This window comes from Alosa sapidissima, chromosome 11 (genome assembly GCF_018492685.1).
Source record: "Alosa sapidissima isolate fAloSap1 chromosome 11, fAloSap1.pri, whole genome shotgun sequence".
Classification (NCBI taxonomy): Eukaryota; Metazoa; Chordata; class Actinopteri; order Clupeiformes; family Clupeidae; genus Alosa; species Alosa sapidissima.
The window spans coordinates 28198656-28212943 of record NC_055967.1 but is presented as its reverse complement, the minus strand read 5'-3'; the positions used below and the strand labels follow the sequence as shown (position 1 = coordinate 28212943).

Here is a 14288-nt window from a genome sequence, read left to right as displayed (position 1 = left end):
AAAATAGGTCAAAGGTCATCTGTTACATGTGTGGCAGGTTCCTCATTGCAGGGTTTTGGTCGTCTTGGGTCATGCAGTAGAGGTCAGGTCAAAGAGGTCAGAGAAGAGTAAAGAGGCTGACAGTGAGTTTTGCTCTAAACTGGAGTGTGTGTGTGTGTGTGTGTGTATGAGAGGGTCCTGAGTTCAGTTGTGTTTTTTATTGTAACCCTGGAGATATCCCATGGTTCTCTGCGCCTGCCGCATGCCTCAGCATGCCTGTTTTTCTCTCGCCTCTGCTTTCTTTCTTTATCCCTTTCTTTTTCTCTTTCTTTCTTTATCCCTTTCTTTTTTCTCTCTTTCTTTCCTTTGGGGTTGATTGATTTGGTCTATTTTTTTGTTTTGAGTTTTGTGGAGAAAATAATGAAAGTGTTTGAAAGTAATAACACTTGTTTTGTGTTTTATTTCCCAGAGACTTTCTCTCACACACACACATATACAGTATACAGAAACACTCGTCAAACACTCAAACATGTGCACTGATTTAGCCTACATAAAACACAGAAGACCTCTGTTTTGAACAGCTTACACTATTACTTGGGCTCCATGTGGTGGACTGATTTAATCAGGATCATTTCTGACATAATGATGAGCATGTGTGTGTGTATCATTTTGTTACAAAACACACAACAAATCAAATTATAAAAACAAACACTGGAACTCAAATTCACTTAACTTCCACAGACACCTACTGTCCTTTCTGTGACCTGTATAGTGTGTCTGTACCTCTGTGTGTGTGTGTGTGTATGTGAGAGAGAGTGAGTGTGTGTGTGACGTGTTTGAGTGTGTTTGCATTGCCAATTTCAGGAGAGATTACAGAATCGCAATCAGCGCAGCACACTGTGGCCTGTCCCTTTGAGAATATTATGGGGTTTCAGATGGAGACACGGAGAGTGTGGCAGCGGAACCTGTAGGGCTCTTCTCTCCCTCGTGAGCCTGGCAGCTTTGAGTGGACCAATCACGAGGAGAGAGACCTACTCCCTCCGCGTGGTCCACCCAGAACTCGTCATTCACAAAGCCCTAACCGCCATGTTATTTAAAGAGTCAGAGTACAGTCACAGTTATTGCTCAGTGCAGTGACTGCTCTCCTCTCTCCAGGAGAAATGGAGTATTGAATGTAAATATGGTGCCAGATTTTAGGCTCCCGCTTTTTTTCTACCCCCCCCAACACACACACACACACACACACACACCTCCCTCTTTCCAACTTACCTCTCTCCTTTAAAAAAGGGGATTGCAACTGCCTTTGGTGTTCTCGGTTTCGCTAAAAGCTCCATGAAATACTTCTAATAATGGCTCTATACAAATCTGATTACCTTCAATGGATGCAAAGAGAGCTGAGTTAGAGTGAGAGTGTCTGTGAGATGCAGCAACTCGGGTGAGTACATGCTTGCTGTTGTGAGTCTAACTCCCCTCCAAAGGGTGAAGACCGCCTATCAGAGGTCTAAGAACACATTGTAGAGCAACGTAGAACTCTAAGCTCTCGCAGTAAAGACAGAGTGTGAAGACACACACACACACACACACAGTTACTGACGTGGTGGATGACGAAGGCAGCATGTGCTCCTCAGGACGTCAGAGCGGAAGCCAAAAAAAAGGCCTGTTAGTTATTTATAAAACCTGCACTCAGACGGGAGATATGGAGCTCGACAGAAGGAGAAGTGGGAGGAGAAAGAGAGAGAAAGAGAAAGGAGAGGAAGCAGTATAACCTCATCCATCTCAAATCTATTATTCATAACTCCCTGCGCGCGCACACACACACACACACACAGAAAAGTGGGTCACACAGGGACGTGTGTTAACACTGATTGCTCTCTGGCTGTGAAGTTTCCTCTCGCTGCTTCGTTAAGTTGCTTTCAATTATGGAAGGAACTCTCAGGCTCGACCCGAGTCCATGTCACGACACGCATCACGTTCCCGGATCTCAACCTGAGCGCATCTCAGGGAACACGCATCATATACCCGGCCCTGGAAACAACAGCACGCATGCAATCACAACCCTGGCGCTGGGACGACTCATGTCTGTAGGTGTACGTATGCATGGATCAACCTGTATTATTTAGTGTGGCTGTACCTCTGTATTTGACTGTGTGTGTGTGTGTGTGTGCCATACAATATGCATTTGTAGCAAGCCTGAGCAGGGACTGTCCCTAAGGGCTGTCAGGGTCCAGAGGACTGGACAATCAGATGGAGGCGGAGTTAGAGACAGAGTGGGGCTACTCAGACATCGAGCGTCCTTATAATAATAACCTTATAATAAACCTTATCTTTCTTATCTTATAATAATAACCTTATCTTGCTGTACAGTGAGGAGTCTGACATATCAGCCTTTAACTAAGGTTAAACCTGCACAATGAGCAAGTACACTGTACTTTACTGTAATTGGACTGTACTTAGCTGGATGGGGGTATTTATTTATTGGTTGTTTTATGTATTATTTTGGACCAAATAACATAAAATATGATGAGGTGCAAATATGATATTATTCATGAAATATTAAGGAAGCAAAAATCACAGAATGGTGATTACGGTATTTAATTCTGCATATCCAATTGAGCTTTTCTCAGAAGTGCATTTAGAACTTAAACAGTCCATCACAATCTTTCATCACAGCCTGTGTTGATGTTTACACCTTAAGGCAGCTTTCTGATGATTTCAAAAATAAATCAACTGCAGATCAGAATTTTAACATTTCTTTGATGGGGGAAAAAAAAAATGTAATTTATAAACATATAACCCAAGGACATCATTTGTACTTTGCTACCAGTATTTTTGTCCAAAAACAATTTCATAGGATTAATAAAATTGATCTAATAATCTAATCTGAAATTCCTCCACCTGCTCCAGACACAGCTCCTGTTCCATTCCAGGTATTATTAGGAACCTCCGTCGTATTATTAGGAACCTCCGCCCCACATGGGATGCACTTAACCTCTCTAAACCTTGCTCAGTGCCTCGTGGTCCAAAGAGAATTCACCGTAACTTAAACTGTGTCGGAGAGAGCTGTTTTATAGGTACACTATGCACTTGACCCAAGGTGAATCCTGTGAAGGAAATGACATCTGGACTCCTGTGGTTTTAAAACCTACTTCAGTCTGCAGGAGTTTAGCTCAGTGTGACGTGTGTGTGTGTCACTGTTTCACCACAAGGAACGTGGATCAGTGGGCTAAGAGTGTGTGTGTGTGTGTGTGTAAATAGCACATACAAATAAAGATTGGCATAAAGTCTTTAATACAGCAACCATCTGTAGATACAAATGGTTGGCAATACAGCCACACACACACAGGACAAGCGTGCAAACCGTACAAAAATCTTAGCAAACACACACACACACACACACACACACACACACACACACACACACACACACACACACACACACAAACACATCAGGTCACAGCTCTCACTGGTCCTCGTAGAAGACGTTGGCCATGGCTACAGCCACTTTCTGCACCTTCTTGTCCTTGGCATCCTGTCCCATGTTGGTCCGTGCCAGTTTCAGCCAGTACGCTTCTGTCCGATGCTGGTACGCTTCCAGAGACTCACCAGCCTGCACACATGGGTGATCACCCTCTGCAACACACACATACACACACACACACACACACACACACACACACACACACACACACACACACACACACACACACACACACACACACACACAGCTGTTGCTGAGATGCACACACAACATGAGGGTGTGTGCATCACGCAAGTACAAGTAATACACACAATACTGCTGCTGATATAACTACACTATGCATGCACACTCACACACAAACACTCACACGCTCACACACACGTGTACACACGCACGCACACACACAGGCACGCACGCAGAAAAAGGAAAAGGACAGGAGTATAGGTGATTACCTTCTTCACTCTCACTCTCCTCCTCCTCACTCTCCTCATCACTCTCTCCGCCTCTGGCTTCTTCATCCCCGTCATCATCATCTTCCTCATCAGACTCCTCCAGCCATTCTTGAGCCTCTGTAGAGAAACACACATGGACACACACATCTGAATGTCTGTAGAGAAACACACATGGACACACACATCTGAATGTCTGTAGAGAAACATGTCTGAACCTGTTACATTCCAAGGACCAGGACCATTTACCTTTATTTATTTATTTTATCTTAATATTTGTTTCAGATTTTAAATTAAGAGTGCGTTATATGTGCATAATGTGTGTTACATGTATAATGAGGGTATTAGATGAAAATAATTTCTGATTTCCTCATCCCATCACTCTCCACCCCCAGCTGCTGTGTGGTGAGGGTTCTGGTGTATAATGGCTGCTATGCATCACCAAGGAGGATGCTACTCATTGGTGGTGGTTAGTTAGGTTCCTCAATCACTGTAAAATGCTTTGGGTGCCTTGAGAAACCACTATATAAGTGCAATGCATTGTTGTTGTTGTATTTGAGCAGAAGCAGAATTTGACTGGTCTCAAACACACATACACACATACACACACACACACACACTACACACTACACACACACTACACACTACACACTACACACTACACACTACACACTAAGTACTTACTGGGGTCCATCTCCTGCAGGACGTCCCATTTGTCCATCTTGTGGAGGTCGAGGCTGTAGAGGTCGGCTAGCGTCACCTGTTTGTCTCCCACCTCAAACATACCCCCGTACAGGTAGAGACGGCCCCCCTTCACGGTTGCCATGGCGTTGGAGCGGGCACAGGGTTCCACCAGCGAGGCCGCCGCACCCTCTTCCTCATCCTCCTCCTCATCTTCCTCCTCTTCGCTCTCAGACTCCGCCCTGGCCACGGGCACTGCCTCCCGGATGGTCATCACCGTGCCGTCCTCCGTGACGATCTCCTTGATGATCTCAGTAGGCTCCTGTGGCGACGCGCGGTCTTCGGCCGTCTCCTCCGACTGACCCCCGTCTCCGTCTCCGTCTCCTGCTCTCCTCCCTCGTCGCCGTTTCTTCCGCTCTGATTTGGTGCCCTGCAAGTGTGTGTGAAGAGTTTTTAATGTGTGCATGTACGTGTGTGTGTGTGTGTGTGTGTGTGTGTGTGTGTATGTATGTATATATATATATATATATATATATATATATATATACTGCTCAAAAAATTAAGGGAACACTTACAGTTTTCCACAATTGTTAAAACACATTTTTTGAAACCTTCCACCCTTTTCTCCATTCTCAAACTACATTTACAGAATGTCTGACAGTTCTTGCAAAATAAAACACTCGCCTCAAAAGTTTTACTTGTGCTCAGAGCCAAACAGTGTCAGAGTACCGATCCAGTCCCTTAATTCTTTTGAGCAGTACATGTATAGCAATATGTGTGTGCGTGTGTGTATGTATGTACACACACACACACGCAGCTATATATATATATATATATATTGTGACTGACACACACACACACACACACACACACACACACACACACACACACACACACACCTTTAACTTGGCAGGGTGCCAACGGTTCTTGGTGATGTCGTACAGGTAGAGGTCATTGAAGAAATCTCCCTCGAGCGTCTCCTCGTCCTCGTCATCGCACACGCCCCCAAACAGCAGGGTGCGGGCCCCAGCGCCTACACACACTCCCCCCGTGAAGCCAGAGCAGGGAACCGGCTTCACACCCCCAGGGCTCACACGGGACCAGGCCCACTTCTCTACAGCAGGGACACAGAGAGAGAGAGAGAGAGAGAGAGAGAGAGAGAGAGAGAGAGAGAGAGAGAGAGAGAGAGATGGAGAGACAGAGAGACACAGAGAGAGAGAGAGAGAGGGAGAGAGAGAGAGAGAGAGACACACAGAGAAAGAGAGATAGAGAGAGAGAGGGAAAGAGACAGACAGAGAGAGAGAGAGAGAGAGAGAGAGAGAGAGATGGAGAGACAGAGAGACACAGAGAGAGAGAGAGAGAGGGAGAGAGAGAGAGAGACACACAGAGAAAGAGAGATAGAGAGAGAGAGGGAAAGAGACAGACAGAGAGAGAGAGAGAGAGAGAGAGAGAGAGAGAGAGAGAGAGAGAGAGAGAGAGAGAGAGACTAAGGGTCAGATACTGGAACCAGTAGCAGCTCCAACACATTCCACAACACAACCGAGATTCATATTGGGCTATGCATGCACATATAGGCTCAAGCCACAACACATTCATATTCAGATTCATATTAGGCTATGCACTCACATATATGTGGTTCTTTTTGCCCAAGTAAAACACAGTATGTGACTCTGTCTCTTATGACACATACACCAAAATCAACAAGCAGACTCAACACACACACATGCACACACTCACACAGATGTGCAAACATACACACACACACACACACAAACACACACACACACACACACACACACAAGGACATGTATTAGTCTACACTTGTGTGCATGCAGTACACACATTGTTATATTCATACAAACAGTCGGCACTGTTGTGTGGTGTAGTGTAATGTGAATGTACCTTGGCCGTCTTTGCCGTCTCTCTTGAGCAGGAACATGTCTGAGTGAATAGTGCCCTTGTCCACGTCCTTCTTGGCCCTCTGTTGGGGGGGGGGGGGGACACTCTCATTAATCCATCATCAAGTGGTGAATGGAATAGAACCTGAGCAGGACAGCTCTACCTAAAGCTACTGATGGTGGACACTAGTGCCATGACCACTTCCCCTAGACCCTCCATACAGCAGAGGCCGGGGGGACAGGTGATTTACTTGAGTGCCAAGACACTTCACAGACTGTCCAATCCAAACTCTTATATTTATAATTTAATACCAACTTCGCAACATTTTTTTTCTTCTACAGGCCAAAATGAACAGGCTACAACCAGGGTATCCTACTTCGGTGGCACTGTATGTGTGTGTGTGCGTTAGGGATGTCCCGATACCATTTTTTTTTCAAACCGATGGCACTGTGACCATATCCTAATTAGACATTATTAACTAGATTATTTTGCATTTCTCTCAGTAAAATCTGACAGGGCAACAAAACATGATCCCATGTGACCCTACTGTTAGTTCTAGATAGCTTTGTAAAATTGGTGTGACTCCTTTAAGAATTTAGAGTGAGCGGCCACCTAGCGAGAGAGGGAAAGAGAGAAGATGCTTCTGCCGTGATTGCTGCCAAAATAGAGTTAGTGAACGAGATTTATGCATTGTCTAAACTATTGGCCATTGACTAAAGTGGTGATTTTTTGCACATGTCTTGCATCTGCCTGTTGCTCATGACTTCGGATACAGTAGATGTGAATTGGGTGCTGACTTTGCTACGCCTCACATAAAATATAATTTGGGTGTGTACAATCTACATGAGTTTTTTTATCGGATATGGTTAAGGCCTTAAAACAAAAAAGAAAATTTCTGAGCCTGAGCTGAATTATTAGGCATTTTTGAAGATGTCATAGGCCTTATGGACACTCATTAGCCTACTAGAGTAAGCATGATATGTATATTTGTTGGAACAACACTTGCTTGAGACAGACACAGGCTAACATTATAAATAAAATAGGGTAGACTAGGCTTCTATTTGTAAACTTGATTTTAAATGTTTTAACCTGCAGCCTAGGCACCTGTGGTCTACTGGTTAGGGCTTCGGACTTGTAACCGGAGGGTTGCCTGTTCGAACCCAACTGGTCGCAGTAGGAACAGCTGAAGTGCCCTTGAGCAAGGCACCTAACCCCTCACTGCTCCCCGAGCGCCGCTGTAGCAGGAAGCTCACTGCGTTGGGTTTAGTGTGGCTTCACCTCGTGTGTTCACTGTGTGCTGAGTGTGTTTCACTAATTCACGGATGGGATAAATGCAGAGACCAAATTTCCCTCACGGGATCAAAAGAGTATATATACTTACTTACTAGGCTACTTGCAGATTGTGCTAATTAGTTTGTTTAACAAACCATGTTGTGAAAACAGTGTTCACATTAGTTTGTTTATGTTCTGAAGAGATGCATATTTTCCCCTTGGAACCTACAATATCATGGTCTTTATGGAAATTAATTGACATTACGATATCCATTAATACTACCAAAGGAAAAAATAAGACCTAGTGAATGAAAAGATTTTGTAAACAAAATTCAATACTTTTAAGGCCTTAATTTTACAATATTAAATGTAAGAGAAGATATAAGAGAAGATTTTTTTCAATACTTCAATACTAAGATTTTTTTTCAATACTTTTAAGACCCCGCAGGTACCCTGAAACAAACAGCCAGCAGCCACTCACAGATTTGGAGTAGCCCCCGTAGACGATGATGCTGGAGTGGTCTGAAGTGGCGGTCATCAGACAGGCAGAGCGAGGACCTGGGCCCGAGCCCAAGGGGGTCAGACGAGTCCAGCTAAACGAGTCCAGACTGAAGCAGTGCACGTCGTTGTAGTAGATGTAGTCCCTGTGGGAGACGGAGACACACACACACACACACACACACACACACACACACACACACACACACACACACACACACACACACACACACACACTTGAATTCTTTATTTGAACCCACCAGTCAAATTGGAAAGAGTTTGGTTCCAAATCACTATAAATCCATTTTTGAAAACATTAATATGTATGTCAGTGAGTAAGTACTTCAGGTAATATCAATAAAGTTGCAGTTCTGTTGTTTTGACTGAGAACAAATAAATCAAATAACAATACCCAATTACATTTTCACTGAAAGTACTTGGTAAACAAAATGTAACATTTTAAAAAATATTTATAAAAATTCATTAAAATGGAGGATATTAGCCTGACGAGCCAGACCCACATTAAAATGTAGGGTCTGGGCACTCACCGTTGGCAGTGCTCAGTCCGAGGGGCAGGATAATCGGTTGTCTTTCAAATTCCCTCTGCACGCAATAGGACAGCGCTATGAGTCCCATGCGTTTCCCACCAGCGGAGCTAGTTGGCTAGTTCAAACTTTTGCCAACTTAATAAAAGCTTAACTCGTGTCACACTGTTCGCCAACAGCAACATTATCTTATTTGTTTACAAGCAGGGAATTCAAGCCAAACCGTTGCAACTCTGCCATCAATCATTATGTTAAGCCCGCCTAACAACTCTATACACGATTTGATTGGCCTGATAGAAGTTTAATTTTTCGAGCTCACAAGCCAACGGAGAGTTGCTAGACTAGCCCTGGTAGCAAATGTAATTTGTTGCCGCTAGGGTGCGTCTAGATTTCTAGGCTAGGAGGATATAGCATTTTGGACCCAAACTCTTCATTCCTTTACAGATAAGATTAAAATATTTTCAGAGAATATATGGCTTTGACATTCATGGGTTCATAAAACACACACACACAAACTGCCACACAGCAAGACTGGCCATCACAGCTGAGCAAAATTTTGCCAGTTGTTCAGACTTTCTTTTTGATACCCGTCGTAGCCCACTGACCGTTTGTAGCCCACTGACAGTGAGTTTATGAACATGTCCCAAGCTGCCAAATACCAATACTATTCAACATACATAATTACTGTACATACATAGCCTATGTATGTTATCAAGTTTTCTACTTCTAATCTACAAAGTTACTTCTTTTTCAACTTCTTTTCAAATCCAGATATCTTAAAAGTCAAATCAACAAAAATTACTGCTATTACATAAATTCATTTGGTGGCTCGATTTTATTTTCCATTCATACCCATACAATTTGTGTTCAGTGCATTTTATATTGTGCTTCTCTTTTTGTGCACCAGGTTGTGTTAAATTTGAATGCAAAAATCCAAATCCACACCCGTTGTGCATGTACACCCCTCTGATTGCAGAGTGAAACAGAACGTGCCTGTGTCAGTTGTGCCGGGTGCTAGAGATCAGTGTGCTAATGACACCGCATGTGCCAGTGTAAAGTGTGCCCATTCCTGGTGCCACCACGTGTGCCAGTGTAATGTGTGCCCATACCTGGTGCAATCACATGTGCCAGTGTAATGTGTGCCCATACCTGGTGCAATCACATGTGCCAGTGTAATGTGTGTCCCTACCTGCTGCAATCACATGTTAGAAGATGTGTAAGGTGTGCTCATACCTGGTACTCTCATGGAAGCCTCCAAAAACCAGCAGCTGTCGTTTACACAGAACCATCCGATGGCCACTGCGACCTGAAGGAGCGCCTGGAGCTCTGCACACACACACACACACACACATAGTGCATACATAATTAACAACAACAACAAGTTAAAGTTGAAATTGACGTTCAAGTTTCTTGTCATGTACTCATAAAAGGATTTATCAGTAATGAAATGTCTTGTGCTCAAGAGCCACTTTACAAAATAAATAAAATAGTAGTAATAAAAAGGTATATTAAAGGGGAACTTGGCAACTATTTCAACGTAATAAACCCGTTTAGAAATCATTTGGATGGTTAAATGACCTGTTCCGGTGAAAATGGTGACTTTCCCCGCTGCCCCTAGCGTCCCCAAGTGGAAAACTAACCTTGCAACATTGAGATTACCATCCCGGAAAGAGAACTGAGAAACAAGAAACCGTGTTTCTTACCTTGTAACATCCACATTGTCTGCCGAACTTATGCCAACCGTTTTGCTAGCTTGTAAACAAATGTGCTTTATCGTTACCTTTTTCCACAGTTTGAAATAGCATAATGCACAATTTCTCCAGCAGAGGCGGAAATCCTGCCAAGTTTCCCTTTAATTGTGTGTGTGGGGGGGGGGGGTGTTATGGTGTGTGTGTTTGCTTTTTCCTGTTTATGTGCAAGATATTAAAATCACATATCAACATATTACAACATATCAGAAATCCCTTCGCAATTTAACATCAGCGTCATCTTGCCATCATATTGGGGGGGGGGGGGGGGATTATGGTGTGTGTATGGGGGGGGGGGGGGGGGGGGGTCAGAGTGACAAGTGCAAAAAAGAGAGAGATAAAAAGAAAAACCCTGATGAGTAGTGAGCTTGATGAGAATGCAATATATGACACATATGGAACACCTATATGTTTACATGTTAGAGTCTCTTTATAAGTGTGCTTGAGTAACAGCTTGTCCTAACTGCATGACAGCGTCCGACTGTCGCACAGCATTGCATGCTCTCTGTCCACACTGAATCCGTTCAATAGGCCCCTGTATTGCATCATGTTTTTCACTCAATATAGCAGGACAATGTGAGTGACACAAAGAAAATAGAAACCGACTGTCTGACAAAAGTTCTGCTCAAATTGTCGTCAAAACCTCAAATCAAACTGATGTTGTCCCTGAAGCTCATTCGTGTCGCATATAGTTAGGATACGGTGCAAGAAATAGTATATTCAATGACGACAGAATACCTATGTGCATATACAGTATATGTTGCACATCTTACTTGATCTGCTCCCATTTGAGCGGATTGAGGTGCAGCAGCCACAGGTCCTTGTAGTGGTAGAACTGCTCTCCGTCGGGGGAAGCAAACTCTCCACCAAATAGCCACAACTGCCCCCCACCCTGAGCCACCACCACCGCCTGTCAGAGGAGACAAGACACAACTCAACATAAACATTTTTAAACCAACACACAGAAGCAATGGATAAGGTGTATACAGGGAACAGTCTCTCCAGCTAGCATAACCAGATTTCTCAAGCACAAGACCGCGATACTGAAGTGCATGTAAACACAGTCAATGGCAAGGTGAAAACAAAACAAAAAAAGGCCAAACTGAATATCCAGAATGATTGAAAGCTGACTGCACATCAGTAGAGTGATATGGTCACATTCATTAAACCACACTGGCAAGCAGTCTGGCCAAGAACTGCAAGGGCAAGCAAGCCCCCTGGTGGTCATTAAGAAGAACAGCAAAGGTCCCCATTTGCCTGGATCTTTTGAGTGTTTTAAGGTGGGGATCACACAACAGTACTGAACATTAAACTCAAAACCCTGTAACGAGGGGGGGGGGCAATGGCTCAAGTGGCAGCATCCCATAACACATATGGGTCCGGTACCCACGAGGACCTAGGTTCAAGTCCATATAGGTCCAAATAAGACTCAATTAAGCATTATTCAAGCAGGAACTTCTGCATATTTCCTATAGACACAACAAAAGGCAGTGATATTCCAACAATGTCCAAGAGTGACACACAAGGACAGATAAGCTGTTGAAATATTTGTACTGGAACAGAGTCAACTGGCGCCTTCACTTTCATGTTCAATATTTGATTCATGTGAAACTTTCAAATGCACCACACAAAGAAATCACATGATAATGCTGATAAGGCATTATAGTTCTGCCACCAATCTTTTCCCAGAAGGTTTCTGGTTGAAACATTCAACCAACGCAGATAGGCCTACTGTGACATTAAAATGAATCGGATTTTAGCGTAATGCTTTAGAAAATGTTGACTTTACAACTTGTCTTTTTATTTATTTATGTATTTATTTGTGTTTGTCACGAAGTTACACTCAATGTTGTTTTCTGTGCCACCGGAAATGGCTTTGGGTATGCACATGTTTGTTTATGCAGTTGAAAGGGTCCATATAGACCCTTTCAAAAGAGTTCCATTATCAGCATCATAGTTGGCCCCACAAGACTTCCGTTTTAACATTCCATATGTTATCTTAATGCAAAGTAGATTGGGAACCAAATAGAACGTTCAAGCATTGTTTTTGTTTTTATTGTTGAAAGGGTCCATATATTACAGGCAGGCTGAAACAGTACCTGGTGAGCACAGCGTGGAGGAGGGGGATTGGGGATGTCCAGCTTCATCCAAGTGTTCTTCTTGATGTTGTACAAGAACAGGTCGTTGTACAGATAAGTCTGAAAATCAAGTAGACATTCAGCTTTATTCAATGTCACATTACAGAATCTACACACACGGGTTGATGTACAGATGGAAGTCTGGATTAATGTAATCATACTGCATCAAAATGTAGAATTCATTGTTGCATCTTTTCTGGACCTTCTTGTTGCAGTCATATCACACATCTCTAGATTTAGCCTAAGTGATGAAAACATGCAAATATGCTTACTTTTTTCCCGTTAAAAAACTCCCCACCAAACAGTATTAGCTCGTCTTTCTCGGGGTGGGCGGACAGAGAGGCGTTGAGCCTGCGGGCACAGGGAGCATGAACACCTCAAAGTTCTTTTGGGTTAAGATGAGAGGTTCTAAACCAGGGGTGGGCAACTAATTTCCCGAAGGGGCCACATGACAAACTGGGACTGTTGAGGAGGGCCGGACCCAAAATACCGAACTCAAGTCTGAACTCAATTCTGTTCAATTATATTCTGTTCTTGTATAACATTAAGTAAATCGTATGGTTTTGGTTAATACTCGTTAGAACAGATGAAAATGTGAGGGAGACAGTAAAAGTAAAAACGGCAATATTTAATCTATGTCCAGTATTTAATCCTCATTCTCAAAAATTGTATTTTTTTTACATTGACATGTTTTTTTTTTTTTTTTTTCAGTTTTCAAAGACTGAAAAAAGCAGTACAATATCTATATAATTAGGCTAGGCCATGAAAATGTGAAGGAGTCAGTACAACCATAGGCCTGTGCCACCATTTGATCAACACTCAGCAATATTTCAAAGACCACCATTAAATTAACTCTATGCTGAATTAGACTATGAACATGTGGATCAGACAATAGTAGCCTAGGCTAGGGAAATGATGTGGCCCGCGGGCCGTATGTTGCCCATGTCTGTTCTAAACTGACAGCTCTGCATACTGCAGCCACTCACCTGGGTGAGGGCGGTGGGCAGGTGGTCTCCACTACCTGCGTCTTCTTTGCGTCCAACTGCTGAAATTCCGCAATAAGCGCCTCTAGATCCTCCTACCATGGAGCACAAATAGACAGAGAGATTGTTGATAATTTATGTGTATCGATCGAATCATATTTTTTCCTGCTAACAACAGTGGTCAACGTTACTCGTTCAACGCTTTACCTCCTCTCTTTTCGACCGTTTGGACACCTTTTTCTCCATTTTGGCGGCCGTCTTCTCCGCCCCTTTCACCTTCTTTTCTTTTTTGCCTTTTTTACCCATTTTTCTGTTTCACTGTGTTTGACACGAATGGCTTACAGCGAAGTCTGCTTTACATCACAGTTAAAGTTGCCGAGACACATGGGTACTCTCGGTACTCTCCAGCAGCAGGACCCTACGCCATGCACATCCGGCAACAACATCCTCCTGGAGGATTGTGACTTACAGCGCCACTCTTGGACGGGAGTATTGCCTGCAGAGTACCTTAACAAAGAAGCATAGGCCTACTGTATGCTTATCTTTCTGAACGATAGTGTAGATTGTGAAGATCGACCAAAAACTGATCAAATGTGTGAGATGCTGTATGTAAATTCC

General features: G+C 43.4%; 2 protein-coding genes across 2 annotated transcripts in view; one reads left to right on the top strand and one right to left on the bottom strand.

The window, feature by feature from the left end:
- Window positions 1-336, top strand: part of jph3b (junctophilin 3b) — a 44226-nt gene extending 43890 nt beyond the window's left edge. Inside the window, exon 5 of the mRNA XM_042110379.1 lies at window positions 1-336. This exon is cut by the window's left edge and continues 2718 nt beyond it. The gene's annotated coding sequence lies outside the window, so the exon portion shown is untranslated.
- A 2914-nt stretch (window positions 337-3250) lies between these two features.
- Window positions 3251-14107, bottom strand: klhdc4 (kelch domain containing 4). The gene is made up of 12 exons (XM_042111123.1): window positions 13878-14107; window positions 13674-13765; window positions 12960-13038; window positions 12649-12747; window positions 11323-11459; window positions 10035-10127; window positions 8240-8402; window positions 6490-6568; window positions 5487-5701; window positions 4591-5017; window positions 3910-4026; window positions 3251-3609 (listed from the first exon to the last, which is right to left on the bottom strand). The coding sequence occupies exons 1-12, from the start codon at window positions 13974-13976 to the stop codon at window positions 3440-3442; spliced, it is 1770 nt and encodes a 589-aa protein (XP_041967057.1). The 5' UTR covers window positions 13977-14107; the 3' UTR covers window positions 3251-3439.
- Between the last annotated feature and the right edge of the window lie 181 nt (window positions 14108-14288).

Bases quoted from the DNA above. Each gene is read 5' to 3' on its own strand.
- klhdc4 (XM_042111123.1), bottom strand. From the start codon at position 13,976: ATGGGTAAAAAAGGCAAAAAAGAAAAGAAGGTGAAAGGGGCGGAGAAG. The intron at 13,766-13,877 runs GTAAAGCGTTGA...GCTCCATGGTAG, and splicing joins AACGGTCGAAAAGAGAGGAG to GAGGATCTAGAGGCGCTTAT. The intron at 13,039-13,673 runs GTGAGTGGCTGC...CTGTGCCCGCAG, and splicing joins TGCCCACCGCCCTCACCCAG to GCTCAACGCCTCTCTGTCCG.